At 48.3% G+C, this 15,149-nt stretch overlaps 1 protein-coding gene across 1 annotated transcript in view; it reads left to right on the top strand.

Annotated features, from left to right (window-relative positions):
- The window catches only part of LOC306771489 (interferon-induced protein with tetratricopeptide repeats 5-like), a gene marked incomplete at both ends in the record, with an annotated part of 14,841 nt that extends 1,102 nt beyond the window's left edge, over positions 1 to 13,739 (top strand). Inside the window, 10 exons of the mRNA XM_079260655.1 lie at positions 4,084 to 4,251; positions 4,842 to 5,031; positions 5,348 to 5,539; positions 5,671 to 5,889; positions 9,041 to 9,176; positions 9,257 to 9,380; positions 9,461 to 9,605; positions 9,826 to 9,840; positions 9,892 to 9,939; positions 13,545 to 13,739. Coding sequence (XP_079116781.1) covers positions 4,084 to 4,251; positions 4,842 to 5,031; positions 5,348 to 5,539; positions 5,671 to 5,889; positions 9,041 to 9,176; positions 9,257 to 9,380; positions 9,461 to 9,605; positions 9,826 to 9,840; positions 9,892 to 9,939; positions 13,545 to 13,739 — 1,432 coding nt within the window. The remainder of the gene's footprint in view (positions 1 to 4,083; positions 4,252 to 4,841; positions 5,032 to 5,347; positions 5,540 to 5,670; positions 5,890 to 9,040; positions 9,177 to 9,256; positions 9,381 to 9,460; positions 9,606 to 9,825; positions 9,841 to 9,891; positions 9,940 to 13,544) is intronic.
- Positions 13,740 to 15,149: the final 1,410 nt, after the last annotated feature.

Genomic DNA, 15,149 nt, shown 5'->3' with positions numbered 1-15,149 from the left:
GCCTCACAGCAAAAAGGTCACTGGTTCAATCCTTGGCTGGGGAGGGGTTTGGTCAGTGGCCTTTCTGTGTGGAGTTTGCATGTTCTCCCTGTGTATGCATGGGTTCTCTCCAGGTTCCCCAGCTTCCTCCCACCAGCCAAAGACATGCATGTTAGGTTAACTGGGTACTCTAAATTGCCCCAAGGAGTGAGTGTGAGTGGCTGTTTGTCTCTGTGTGGTCCTGCAATGGACTGGTGAGCTGTCCAGGGTGTACCCTGCCTTTTGACCAAAGACTGCTGGGATAGGCTTCATCTTCTCCGCAACCCTTCTTTGGATTAAGCATTTACAATAATGAATGAATGAATTTGCCTTTATTGAATTTCCCTTTGAGGATTAAAAAAGTATTTTTCATTTAATTTTTTATTTCATGTTGCTACGAACACAGCTGCATTTGCATTTCTACATACTGATAACCCACACATGTGCATGTACTAACACACACCTGCAGTTACTGTACATATGTGGCTTTATGTTTATTCTTTGTAAAAATGGACAAAGTTTGAGTTCCTGCTGAAGATACATTTAACACCAACACCTGGAAGCGCCGTGCTTTTCACAGTTCTCTTGATGCTTCAGATTTACTTCCCACTCAGATTTCCTCCTTTGTCAGGATTTACATGTGTGCAGGCAGGAAGTCATTTATAATTTCATTCATAAAAAATATCTTTTAAGTTTCTTGGCTTTCTGGGATTTGTGCTAGAATCTGCTGAAGGTCATCAGTCCAAAGAAGATCTGCATCGATTTCACAATGCGGTTAAACTTCCCATTTATCAGAAAAGCTTTGGTCCCAACACTGGCCCCTGGGGGACTCCACAGTGGACATGTTCCTCAGTCACAGCAGCTCTGCCTCCATCTATACCAGGTCTCACCGTAAAGGATCAACCGAGTCGTGGTTTACTGAAAAGGAAGGAAAAGAATCCTGTGTTTATGTGGAGGTTCAGAGCAGATTTCTGGATGGGATTTAACAGTATGCTGATTTCCAGACAAAGCAGCACACTGATAAACTCAGTGAAACATGAACAATGAATAAGTCTGTTCTGGTTAATGGTCGTGGTTTTAATGGAAATATTGGCTCCTGGTGGTGTTTAGAGCTTAGAAAAACCACTGTTTCTATTCTTCAGTCTGGGACGGTTAAGGGTCTGGAGTCCATCATCCGGCAGAGAGACCTTTATTCACCAGCTAATAATGTTCCAGGATGGATGTCCGAGAAGGTTCAGAACCAGATCCAGATCTTCATCCCAAAATCTCCAGAGCTTAGGTAGCAGAACCAGACAGGCTTGAGGGGGATCGGGTCTCAGTGTGGTTCAGAAACCAGTCTTCATCTTGGCTGCTGGAACAAGACAGGCTTGAGGGGGATCGGGTCTCAGTGTGGTCCAGAAACCAGTCTTTATCTTGGCTGCAGGAACCAGACAGGCTTGAGGGGGATCGGGTCTCAGTGTGGTCCAGAAACCAGTCTTTATCTTGGCAGCAGGAACCAGACAGGCTTGAGGGGGATCGGGTCTCAGTGTGGTCCAGAAACCAGTCTTCATCTTGGCTGCTGGAACCAGACAGGCTTGAGGGGGATCGGGTCTCAGTGTGGTCCAGAAACCAGTCTTTATCTTGGCTGCTGGAACCAGACAGGCTTGAGGGGGATCGGGTCTCAGTGTGGTCCAGAAACCAGTCTTTATCTTGGCTGCTGGAACCAGACAGGCTTGAGGGGGATCGGGTCTCAGTGTAGTCCAGAAACCAGTCTTCATCTTGGCTGCTGGAACCAGACAGGCTTGAGGGGGATCGGGTCTCAGTGTGGTCTAGAAACCAGTCTTCATCTTGGCAGCAGGAACCAGACAGGCTTGAGGGGGATCGGGTCTCAGTGTGGTCCAGAAACCAGTCTTTATCTTGGCAGCAGGAACCAGACAGGCTGGAGGGGGATTGGGTCTCAGTGTGGTCCAGAAACCAGTCTTTATCTTGGCTGCTGGAACCAGACAGGCTTGAGGGGGATCGGGTCTCAGTGTGGTCCAGAAACCAGTCTTTATCTTGGCTGCTGGAACCAGACAGGCTTGAGGGGGATCGGGTCTCAGTGTAGTCCAGAAACCAGTCTTCATCTTGGCTGCTGGAACCAGACAGGCTTGAGGGGGATCGGGTCTCAGTGTGGTCTAGAAACCAGTCTTCATCTTGGCTGCTGGAACCAGACAGGCTTGAGGGGGATCGGGTCTCAGTGTGGTCCAGAAACCAGTCTTTATCTTGGCTGCAGGAACCAGACAGGCTGGAGGGGGATTGGGTCTCAGTGTGGTCCAGAAACCAGTCTTTATCTTGGCTGCAGGAACCAGACAGGCTTGAGGGGGATCGGGTCTCAGTGTGGTCCAGAAACCAGTCTTCATCTTGGCAGCAGGAACCAGACAGGCTGGAGGGGGATCGGGTCTCAGTGTGGTTCAGAAACCAGTCTTCATCTTGGCTGCTGGAACCAGACAGGCTTGAGGGGGATCGGGTCTCAGTGTGGTCCAGAAACCAGTCTTCATCTTGGCAGCAGGAACCAGACAGGCTTGAGGGGGATCGGGTCTCAGTGTGGTTCAGAAACCAGTCTTCATCTTGACAGCAGGAACCAGACAGGCTTGAGGGGGATCGGGTCTCAGTGTGGTCCAGAAACCAGTCTTCATCTTGACAGCAGGAACCAGACAGGCTTGAGGGGGATCGGGTCTCAGTGTGGTCCAGAAACCAGTCTTCATCTTGACAGCAGGAACCAGACAGGCTTGAGGGGGATCGGGTCTCAGTGTGGTCCAGAAACCAGTCTTCATCTTGGCAGCAGGAACCAGACAGGCTGGAGGGGGATCGGGTCTCAGTGTGGTCCAGAAACCAGTCTTTATCTTGGCTGCTGGAACCAGACAGGCTTGAGGGGGATCGGGTCTCAGTGTGGTCCAGAAACCAGTCTTTATCTTGGCAGCAGGAACCAGACAGGCTTGAGGGGGATCGGGTCTCAGTGTGGTCCAGAAACCAGTCTTTATCTTGGCTGCTGGAACCAGACAGGCTTGAGGGGGATCGGGTCTCAGTGTGGTCCAGAAACCAGTCTTCATCTTGGCAGCAGGAACCAGACAGGCTGGAGGGGGATCGGGTCTCAGTGTGGTCCAGAAACCAGTCTTCATCTTGGCAGCAGGAACCAGACAGGCTGGAGGGGGATCGGGTCTCAGTGTGGTCCAGAAACCAGTCTTCATCTTGGCAGCAGGAACCAGACAGGCTTGAGGGGGACTGGGTCTCAGTGTGGTCCAGAAACCAGTCTTCATCTTGGCAGCAGGAACCAGACAGGCTGGAGGGGGATCGGGTCTCAGTGTGGTCCAGAAACCAGTCTTCATTTGACAGCAGGAACCAGACAGGCTTGAGGGGGATCGGGTCTCAGTGTGGTCCAGAAACCAGTCTTCATCTTGGCAGCAGGAACCAGACAGGCTGGAGGGGGATCGGGTCTCAGTGTGGTCCAGAAACCAGTCTTCATCTTGGCAGCAGGAACCAGACAGGCTTGAGGGGGATCGGGTCTCAGTGTGGTCCAGAAACCAGTCTTCATCTTGGCTGCAGGAACCAGACAGGCTTGAGGGGGATCGGGTCTCAGTGTGGTCCAGACACCAGTCTTCATCTTGGCAGCAGGAACCAGACAGGCTGGAGGGGGATCGGGTCTCAGTGTGGTCCAGAAACCAGTCTTCATCTTGGCAGCAGGAACCAGACAGGCTTGAGGGGGACTGGGTCTCAGTGTGGTCCAGAAACCAGTCTTCATCTTGGCAGCAGGAACCAGACAGGCTTGAGGGGGATCGGGTCTCAGTGTGGTCCAGTCTTCATCTTGGCTGGAGGGGCAGGAGGTTAGAGAGACTGATTACATCACCCACAGAACCATGACTTCCAGCTGGTGATGATAAACAGGAAGCAGGTTTGGTCTGACCCGGTCTGATCCATCATGGTCCCGCTGAGTTTTCCTGTGTCCTAAAACACGAAAGTTTATAAATGAAAGAATTTTGTTCACGTCTTGACTTTCCAGCTGTGAGGAAGCAGTGCCGTCAGAATAAAAACTTTCTCTGGTATTTTCAGTGATCTGCTCACCCGACTGAAGCAGCTGCAGAGCCGCTTCACCTGGGATCTACAGGATAAAGGCCTTGACCTGGAGAACCTGAGCATTCGACTCCAGGATCACATTGAGCTCCAGCTGGGACAGAGTGGTGCACACGCTCGATCATTCAGCATCCTGGCCTACATCAGGTATGTGGATCAAGAAGAAACTAGATGTTCAGTTCAGTCACTTCATCTTTTACCGACCAAACAAACATCTGATGTTCTCAGGAAAGTTTGTTTGACTCAGAATAAAGTCCTTTCCACTAAGAGACTCAAACCAAACATTAAGTCTGAGAACGACCTAGCAGCTGCCTAGCTTGGAAAAGACGCCCCAAAGTTACCGTCATTTAGATGTCTATATTACTCATACAACAGTTTCAACCAAATCCAGGCCACTTCTGGTTCAGTTAAGGCACTGGCAGTTGGCCTCGGCCAGGATTATGGCCAGAAGTGATCCTGATACAGGAAGTATGTTGATGTCATGTGACTGAGTTTCAGCGGCTGTACTCACATTTAGTCAATGTTGTAGATCAAGAAAACATTTGTGGCACATTTAGGCCACAGTTGGACCAACACATTTAGGCCAGATTTAGGCAGCATTTCGAATCTGAAAGCTGAATGCTTGATCCATTCTGGAGACGGAGGTGGTGGCTGCCAGCGAAATCACAGGCAGAACTTAAATTCATCAGAACTACAATCCAACATCATCCACTCTAAGACCACCTGTCTGTCCTCAGGTACCTTCAGGGTCAGCCAGAGGAGGCGTTGTCCCTTCTCAACCAATCAGAGCAGAAGGCCATGGAGTGTTACGGTGAGGAGAACGAACGGCGGCTCATTGTGACATACGGAGACCTGGCCTGGTTGAAGTACCACACTGGAGACTTCCAGCAGTCTCAGAGCTACTGGCAGAAAGTTCAGGACATACTGGTATGTACATAGTTGGACCAGGACATCCAAACTCACGAGACATTGGTGTACCAGGTCTGGATCAGACCTCAGAAGGTCCCTGAGGTATCAAAAACTAAGAGATCACCAGCAGCCTTTCGTGTCTGGATCTTTTGGATCTGGTCATCCTACTGGGATAAAAACTACCTGGTGGCACAAACGGAACAGTCTTGTTCTTTTAGAGGTTCTTATTCTGATGAGTTTTAACCTTGAAATCCTAGAACAAGTCTGCGGTGATCATGATGCCCAGATTCTCACTGTTGTGTCAGGTTCAGTATGGCCTTCTGTCTGTCCACAGGTGAAGCATCCGGCTGGTTCCTCCACAGGTCTCCACCCAGAGGTGTCAGGGGAAAAGGCCTGGACCTACCTCAAGTTTTCCAGGTCTTACTACCAGCAAGCCATGGAATGCTTCCGCGAGGCTCTGCAGCTGCAGCCTGAGGACAGCAAGTGGAACACTGGCTATGCTATCTGCCTGTTCCGCACAGAGATGGTCAGTTTTCCCAAAAAATATCCCAGCTGTGAGCTTGGCTTCAGAAATAATTAGCTCTCTGTATGTTTCTGGAGCTATACCCGCTCCCTGAAAGAAAGAACAGCTACCTGATCAGAGCTTTTTGTTTTTAGAGGCCATCTGAAAATGCTGCACAGTCATCTGCCATCAGACAGCTTCGCCGAGCTCTGGAGATCAGCCCTGATGATGGAGTTCTGCTGTCCATGCTGGCTCTGAAGCTGTCGAGCTACAACCACCACGAAGAGGCTGAAGGTCTGGTGGAGAGAGCGCTGGAGACCAATCCAGAGAACCCTCATACTATGCGCTACATTGGGAAATACCTACGGAATCAGGTAAGTTGGGATTTTCCCAGGGACTAAACTACAGGGACTCAGGGACTACATCAAGATCTTGGATGAAATCTTACCCATCTGATTTTCTGATAATCAAGCCCATATGGAGATGAGTCCAGGTGATTCTATTTCAGGTGCTTTGTCCACACAGGACCAGTGTTTCTGGAGGCTGACACTGATGATCTTCCAAAACTGGTTAGATGTCAACAAATGCCACATTTTCCTTTCCTTGAATCTCTGAATGTATCTTTTGTATAGCCCATTTGCAGCAGAACCCGGGGAAAGACATGGACACACCTCCCTCTTCTTCTTTTTTTCTCTTCCTCCTGTGTTGCTGACGGTTTGCATCTGAGCATGCTCCACGTATTCCTCTGAGTTTTGGTGTATTTCTGTGACAGCACTGCAGCGCCACCTATAGGGCTGGTGTTTATATCAGACTTTTACCTGGAAAAGTGTGGATGCACACTGTCCTTGGGAAGTTTCCATATGAACGACGTCTTAAAATCTAAATGATCTCATCTCTGTTTGGATGTGGTCTGATATGCATCTTGATGCTCCGCCGCTCTGGTTCAGGGACTCTTATCATATTATTCTAGTAGCAGGATTACAATTTTACCAACACATCATCAGCAGGACGAAACCATAGACTGTATTTAAAAGATGGGCGGAGCCTCCATGAACATGGGTTTTCAAACGCTGACTTAAAATTCATCAAGCAGTTCCTACAGTCGCCATCTTGGCAGCATCATGCAAGGTGTCTCTCCCGGAAAATTTAAAAATACGAATGATTGACATGTAAACGCTGACTTGTCTGTAGCTAAGAGCTAACCGAGCTAATAATAAAACAGAGATAGGCAGGCTAAAGCTGTTAGTCGGTTAAAAACTACAGTTGTGCTACACTATCTTTTTTTGCAGCAGGATATCAGCTATGTGTCAATCAAAAGGACACGCATCTAATTGTGCTGAATTTCAAGATGAAATAACATCTACACAGACGAGTTATAAAAAAAATTCACCCCACCCCCACAGTTGTCATGAAGGTAAACCTGACCTATTAAACCTACAATGGATTTTTGTACCAGGCTGTAAATATGTTTATTCCTGCTGTAAACATGTTTATTTCTGTTGTAAACACGTTTATTCCTGCTGTAAACATGTTTATTTCTGTTGTGAAGTTGGTCTTACTAACATGAGAGTCAATGGGGATTTGCTCTCTTTTGGAGCCCCGAGTGAATGAGGGGGGAACTGCCGTTTTTGGAACTTAAACAAAGACTTCACTTTTGACTGTCAGAGGTTGCCGCTGGGGTAAAACTAATCTACAAGTTATTTGGCATGAATGTCAGAGTTTCTCATGAAATCCAGAATTAGCCGGCTGTTGGTCAGTGAGTCCTCCAGGTGGGGGAATTATTTAATTTGGTTTGTTGGACATAGTCTTACAAACATTTGCTTACTGCTGTTCAGGAAGATGCTTCAAGGGCTCTCAAACTTGGACTTAGTAGATATCATCAATACAGGGAGTCATAAACCCCGTTGATGCCCCATCTCTGCCACGAAGATTCAGCTGTTTCAGGTTTTTCTGCAACACAGTTAAGCCATCACATCAGCACCAAAGACAGATTCAAGCTGGTTCTGTTTGTTTAAACTAAACCAAGTCTGGTCCTTCTGGAATAATCTAGATGATTATACTCACTGGTTCGGACTGAAGAAGCAAATTCTGGTCTGGTTGGAAAACCAGGGTCTCCTGGTTCGGACTGAAGAAGCGAATTCTGGTCTGGTTGGAAAACCAGGGTCTCCTGGTTCAGACTGAAGAAGCAAACTCTGGTCTGGTTGGAAACCAGGGTCTCCCGGTTTGGACTGAAGAAACAAACTCTGCTCTGGTTGAAAAACCAGGATCGCCTGCTTTGGACTGAAGAAGCAAACTCTGGTCTGGTTGGAAACCAGGGTCTCCCGGTTTGGACTGAAGAAGCAAACTCTGGTCTAGTTGGAAACCAGGGTCTCCTGGTTGGGATTGAAGAAGCAAACTCTGGTCTGGTTGGAAACCAGGGTCTCCTGGTTTGGACTGAAGAAGAAAACTCTGGTCTGGTTGGAAACCAGGGTCTCCAGGTTTGGACTGAAGAAGCCAACACTGGTCTGGTTGGAAACTAGGGTCTCCTGGTTCGGATAGAAGAAGTGAACTCTGGTCTGGTTGGAAACCAGGGTCTCCTGGTTCAGACTGAAGAAGCAAACTCTGGTCTGGTTAGAAACCAGGGTCTCCAGGTTTGGACTGAAGAAGCGAACTCTGGTCTGGTTGGAAACCAGGGTCTCCTGGTTTGGATTGAAGAAGCAAACTCTGGTCTGGTTGGAAACCAGGGTCTCCTGGTTTGGACTGAAGAAGCAAATTCTGGTCTGGTTGGAAACCAGGGTCTCCAGGTTTGGACTGAAGAAGAAAACTCTGGTCTGGTTGGAAACCAGGGTCTCCTGGTTTGGACTGAAGAAGAAAACTCTGGTCTGGTTGGAAACCAGGGTCTCCTGGTTTGGACTGAAGAAGCAAACTCTGGTCTGGTTGGAAACCAGGGTCTCCAGGTTTGGACTGAAGAAGCAAACTCTGGTCTGGTTGGAAACCAGGGTCTCCTGGTTTGGACTGAAGAAGCAAACTCTGGTCTGGTTGGAAACCAGGGTCTCCTGGTTTGGACTGAAGAAGCAAACTCTGGTCTGGTTGGAAACCAGGGTCTCCTGGTTTGGACTGAAGAAGCAAACTCTGGTCTGGTTGGAAACCAGGGTCTCCTGGTTTGGACTGAAGAAGCAAACTCTGGTCTGGCTGGAAACCAGGGTCTCCTGGTTGGTTATCAACCAGTGTGAAAGCAAATTTTTACTTGAGCATTAAAGTAAAAGCAGAAACCGGAATGCAAACTCTTTTGCTGCTCCATGTTTACTGATGGAGGATGAGATGTTTTTTGTCCTTGCCAACCAGTGAACTAGATTTTCCTCTTCTTTCTTCTTGGTAAAATATAGTTGCAGTGAATATCTTCTCCGCCTGAACAGTGATAAGACTTGGGACAATCATGCAGAGTTGTAAGGGTTAATGCCAGAAAAACAAACCAAAAGACAGTTAAATAACAGGTAGACTGCCTTCCATCCCCTCACCCCCCTTGTTCCACTAAAAATCTTCCAGGGAGAAAATGATCGCTCTATTGATCTTCTGAAGCGAGCTCTGGGGAGGACCAGCCAATCAGCTTTTATCCACCATCAGCTAGCAATGTGCTACAAAAACAAGAAGAAGTCGGCTGTGCAGAGCAAACATTACAAAGGCAGGTAGACACAGACACTTACCTGTTCACAGGTACGGCATGTGAACTGAGACCCCCTCAGAACTAATGTGTTTCTCCAGACGTCCAGCAGTGGAGGTGTCAGTGCATTTATCACCTGGAAGAGGCCATCCGCATTAAACCATCATTTCTTCTAGCTCTTTCTGATCTGGCTCTGATGTACGGAGAGCAGAAAGACTTCTCCAGGTAACTGGGATTATATCTGAACACCAAACTTTCCTCTTTTATTTGACTGTAAGCTCACCTTCATCATCTCCATCTGTCAGGGCGGATGAGCTGTTCCAGCAAGGTCTGCTCAGATTAGCTGAGACATCCGACATCAGCTTTCGCCAGGTTTACCATCAGCGCTGCGCCAACTATCACTTATATCACACAAAGAGAGAAGCTGAAGCCATCACTCACTACAGAGAGGTGGGTTGCAATGGTTGCAAATTTTGAGCTGGCCTGGGGCCCCTGCAGAAGTGTCTGCATAAAGCCATTCCACAGATGTTGTGTCCTTGAATATGTTTTGTCTGGGTGCCACATTTTGGCCCCTGGGAGCTGGCCAGGAGCACAGGGGTGACTAGTAACCGATAGAAGGTAATTGTCCGGGATAACCTGGTGTCAGGCCTGGGCCTCCATGTTCCTGCAGGTTCTCCTGGTGAAGGTATGATGTCTAGGTGTTCCTGATCTGAGCCTTGGGTTTTCGCCTTCACAGGGTCTGCTGCTAACCCCCAACACCTGGGAGTGGAAACAGTGTGTCAAGGTAAGTTTTAGGTTTTACTTCCAGGTTCTCACTCAAGTTTCCGTTAAACTCACTCTTGAAATAATCTAAGGAACTAAAGTTTGTACCAGGCTTTTGTCCTTCATATAGTGGGTCTCCACCTGGAGGACGTCCTTTGGGATGTAGCCCAGCCTGGACCAGGATACTGAACTACTCAGCAGGGTCAAGGTTTCTAGGTTTTCTTTTGAATATCTGGTTTAACTCATCCTGACAATGCAGGTCTCATTAAGCAGATGTTTGGGTTTGTAGCCAAGACATTTCTGGCTGGAGAAAACTGGGCAGACTGGTTGCAGACCACTGATTCTAACCAAGATTTGCTGGATAACATCTCTGAACCCACAACACATACAACTGGACAATTGAAAATGTAAAACCATTACCTGGTCGGATGAATCTCCATTTTAGCCACACATTCAGATGGTAGGATCGGAATCTGCTTGAAACATAATGAAAACATGCATTCATCCTTTCCTGGATCAATGGGCTCTCCTACACGTCACAAAGCTTAATCATCTTAGAACCAAACAATGTTCCTGACATGAGCTCAACAGATCCAGAAGACTTAATATGCAACATTATTGGCTGAAATATGATGCTGTACCTAAACATGGAGATGGTTCCATCATGGGCTTCCTGTTCCATATCATTGTGATGTGGAGGAACGGGAGATTCTCATGGTGATGAGGTGGAACGGGAGATTCTCATGGTGATGTGGAGGAACGGGAGATTCTCATGGTGATGAGGTGGAACGGGAGATTCTCATGGTGATGAGGTGGAACGGGAGATTCTCATGGTGATGAGGTGGAACGGGAGATTCTCATTGTGATGTGGAGGAACGGGAGATTCTCATGGTGATGAGGTGGAACGGGAGATTCTCATGGTGATGTGGAGGAACGGGAGATTCTCATGGTGATGTGGAGGAACGGGAGATTCTCATGGTGATGAGGTGGAACGGGAGATTCTCATTGTGATGTGGAGGAACGGGAGATTCTCATTGTGATGTGGAGGAACGGGAGATTCTCATGGTGATGTGGAGGAACGGGAGATTCTCATGGTGATGTGGAGGAACGGGAGATTCTCATGGTGATGTGGAGGAACGGGAGATTCTCATGGTGATGTGGAGGAACGGGAGATTCTCATGGTGATGAGGTGGAACGGGAGATTCTCATGGTGATGAGGTGGAACGGGAGATTCTCATTGTGATGTGGAGGAACGGGAGATTCTCATTGTGATGTGGAGGAACGGGAGATTCTCATGGTGATGTGGAGGAACGGGAGATTCTCATTGTGATGTGGAGGAACGGGAGATTCTCATGGTGATGAGGTGGAACGGGAGATTCTCATGGTGATGTGGAGGAACGGGAGATTCTCATGGTGATGTGGAGGAACGGGAGATTCTCATGGTAATGTGGAGGAACGGGAGATTCTCATGGTGATGAGGTGGAACGGGAGATTCTCATGGTGATGTGGAGGAACGGGAGATTCTCATGGTGATGAGGAGGAACGGGAGATTCTCATGGTGATGAGGTGGAACAGGAGATTCTCATGGTGATGAGGTGGAACGGGAGATTCTCATGGTGATGAGGTGGAACGGGAGATTCTCATTGTGATGTGGAGGAACGGGAGATTCTCATGGTAATGTGGAGGAACGGGAGATTCTCATGGTGATGTGGAGGAACGGGAGATTCTCATGGTAATGTGGAGGAACGGGAGATTCTCATGGTGATGAGGTGGAACGGGAGATTCTCATGGTGATGTGGAGGAACGGGAGATTCTCATGGTGATGTGGAGGAACGGGAGATTCTCATGGTAATGTGGAGGAACGGGAGATTCTCATGGTGATGAGGTGGAACGGGAGATTCTCATGGTGATGTGGAGGAACGGGAGATTCTCATGGTGATGAGGAGGAACGGGAGATTCTCATGGTGATGAGGTGGAACAGGAGATTCTCATGGTGATGAGGTGGAACGGGAGATTCTCATTGTGATGTGGAGGAACGGGAGATTCTCATGGTGATGAGGTGGAACGGGAGATTCTCATGGTGATGAGGTGGAACGGGAGATTCTCATGGTGATGAGGTGGAACGGGAGATTCTCATTGTGATGTGGAGGAACGGGAGATTCTCATGGTGATGTGGTGGAACGGGAGATTCTCATCATGATGAGGTGGAACGGGAGATTCTCATGGTGATGTGGTGGAACGGGAGATTCTCATTGTGATGTGGAGGAACGGGAGATTCTCATCATGATGAGGTGGAACAGGAGATTCTCATGGTGATGAGGTGGAACGGGAGATTCTCATCATGATGAGGTGGAACGGGAGATTCTCATGGTGATGTGGAGGAACGGGAGATTCTCATGGTGATGAGGTGGAACGGGAGATTCTCATGGTGATGAGGTGGAACGGGATGTTCTCATTGTGATGTGGAGGAACGGGAGATTCTCATGGTGATGAGGTGGAACAGGAGATTCTCATGGTGATGAGGTGGAACGGGAGATTCTCATGGTGATGTGGAGGAACGGGAGATTCTCATGGTGATGTGGAGGAACGGGAGATTCTCATGGTGATGTGGAGGAACGGGAGATTCTCATGGTGATGTGGAGGAACGGGAGATTCTCATGGTGATGTGGAGGAACGGGAGATTCTCATGGTGATGAGGTGGAACGGGAGATTCTCATGGTGATGTGGAGGAACGGGAGATTCTCATGGTGATGTGGAGGAACGGGAGATTCTCATGGTGATGAGGTGGAACGGGAGATTCTCATGGTGATGTGGAGGAACGGGAGATTCTCATGGTGATGTGGAGGAACGGGAGATTCTCATGGTGATGTGGAGGAACGGGAGATTCTCATGGTGATGTGGAGGAACGGGAGATTCTCATGGTGATGTGGAGGAACGGGAGATTCTCATGGTGATGAGGTGGAACGGGAGATTCTCATGGTGATGAGGTGGAACGGGAGATTCTCATGGTGATGAGGTGGAATGGGAGATTCTCATGGTGATGAGGTGGAACGGGAGATTCTCATGGTGATGAGGTGGAACGGGAGATTCTCATTGTGATGTGGTGGAACGGGAGATTCTCATGGTGATGAGGTGAAACGGGAGATTCTCATGGGGATGTGGAGGAACGGGAGATTCTCATGGTGATGTGGAGGAACGGGAGATTCTCATGGTGATGTGGAGGAACGGGAGATTCTCATGGGGATGTGGAGGAACGGGAGATTCTCATGGTGATGTGGAGGAACGGGAGATTCTCATGGGGATGTGGAGGAACGGGAGATTCTCATGGTGATGAGGTGGAACGGGAGATTCTCATGGTGATGTGGAGGAACGGGAGAGTCTCATTGTGATGTGGAGGAACGGGAGATTCTCATGGGGATGTGGAGGAACGGGTGCAGTGTGTGTCTGGAAAGGAGAAGAGTTGGTAACCAGCATCAAAGGAACTGTCAGGGTGGGGTAAACCAGATAACACGGAGGTAACCTGTCGATCCTGTTGAGTAGGTGTCGTTCCTGTGATGACCTTATGGGATTTAATCCTTCAGCTGCTGGAGAGAGAAATGAATCATGTCTGTGTTTGTTTCTCTGCAGAAGTTAAAGCAGATTGCAGGGCAACATCTCATGCGGAATAAAGATAACGGTCAGGCTTACGCTCTGCTAGCTCAAGTGGTCCATGCTGAGGGGGACAGGATTAAAGCTGAAGAGTTTTATGAGTCAGCTCTGGACTGTGATAGAAACAACAGCGAGTTTCTGAGTGCGCTGTGTGATCTACGGCTGGAGATCTAATTCACTCATCAACCATCAACATTAATCTGATTCAGCTCTTCTTTCATCTGGAGCAGCAAAACAATTCAGTCTCCATAAAGTAGTTCCAGGATGATGCTTAGCATCGTTAGCATCTCCTCTTCTTTTGATATCTGTCTGCAAACCAAGAGCCAGTGCCAACCGACCCCAGTGCCCCACATGACACGCAGCCCAGACCTGCAACCCAAGACAGACCAAAACACCGACCCTCCTAGGCAGCATCCAAACCCCAGGGTGGTGAGGCCACGCCCATCACTGCCTCCACTAAGTAATGGAGCTAATGACAGGGGGACAGAGAGAATGACATTCATCTTACTGATGTTTTGTGGAGGCAGACATCGTCTCATTACTAAGCAGCTGTAAATATCACCCAGGTGACTCAGTATGCATAGAGTGGCGGACGTTGGAGCCTACATTGAGCAACGTTGATAAGTCTCTGCACACCTCAAGTCAAAAGTTTTGTATTGTTGGACCACAAAGCTTGTAGTCATCAACTTTGTTACCTGTGCACCGTGAGCAGAGGTTAGATAGTGTAAGACCCCTCTGTTTCCAGAGTTCTCCCTCTTCTCTTGCACAGTGGGTTTAAACTGTTATGCAGGTGAGGAAGCTTTTTGTTAAGGAATGGAAGGCCCAGTTGCTCACCTGTGGAATACTCTTGGTCAGCTAGCAGCATTGGAAAGATTGTCAATCAGACTGGACAGAATGGATAACTTTGAAGTGGGCCCGTTATTTCTCCCACTTAAGCTTTTGAGGTTTCCTGCTCATTGTGTTGATTTGCTTGACGGGTTTGTAATGATGTAACCTTTTACCCATGTTTGGTTGGCATCTTTGTTACTGCTCTTATCTAGCTTTGTTTTGTTTTCCAAGTGTTTTTTTGTTTGTTCCCCCTTGTTTTTGTCATTGTCCACATTGTGTATATGCAACTGTCATTTCTCCTAAAATGAAAATAAACTTTAAGTCATGAAAAACAATTCCAGGAAGGTGTCGTCTCAGATCAGAGGGTGTGAGGTGATGAAATCAGACGAGCAGGGAAATGAAAGCTACAGGCTGGTGATTCATTCAGGAGCTGTGGGAAACCTTCATCTTGTGATGACGATTCAGCAGAAAAAGATTTTCTTTGTGACACCTCTTTCTGTGCAGCTGATATTTCTGAGGCGACAGTGAATGCATCATTACAGTTTCTATATCAGTGCTGTTGTTGCAGCTCATCGGGGCATTTGTTCCAGCGTACGAGACGAGTCACTGAACCATCAACATGAGGTGAGTCTCATTAGGCTCCAGCTGCTCGGCTCACCTAAGAACAGGTGTGTCGGTTGTTGCTGCCATGGTGTGTGTGTGTGTGTGTGTGTGTGTGTGTGTGTGTGTGTGTGTGTGTGTGTGTGTGTCCACCCA

Source organism: Telmatherina bonti (genome assembly GCF_933228915.1).
Source record: "Telmatherina bonti genome assembly, chromosome: 21".
Taxonomy (NCBI): domain Eukaryota; kingdom Metazoa; phylum Chordata; class Actinopteri; order Atheriniformes; family Telmatherinidae; genus Telmatherina; species Telmatherina bonti.
Note: the sequence above shows the minus strand (reverse complement) of the source record. Positions and strands in the feature narration are given on the sequence as shown.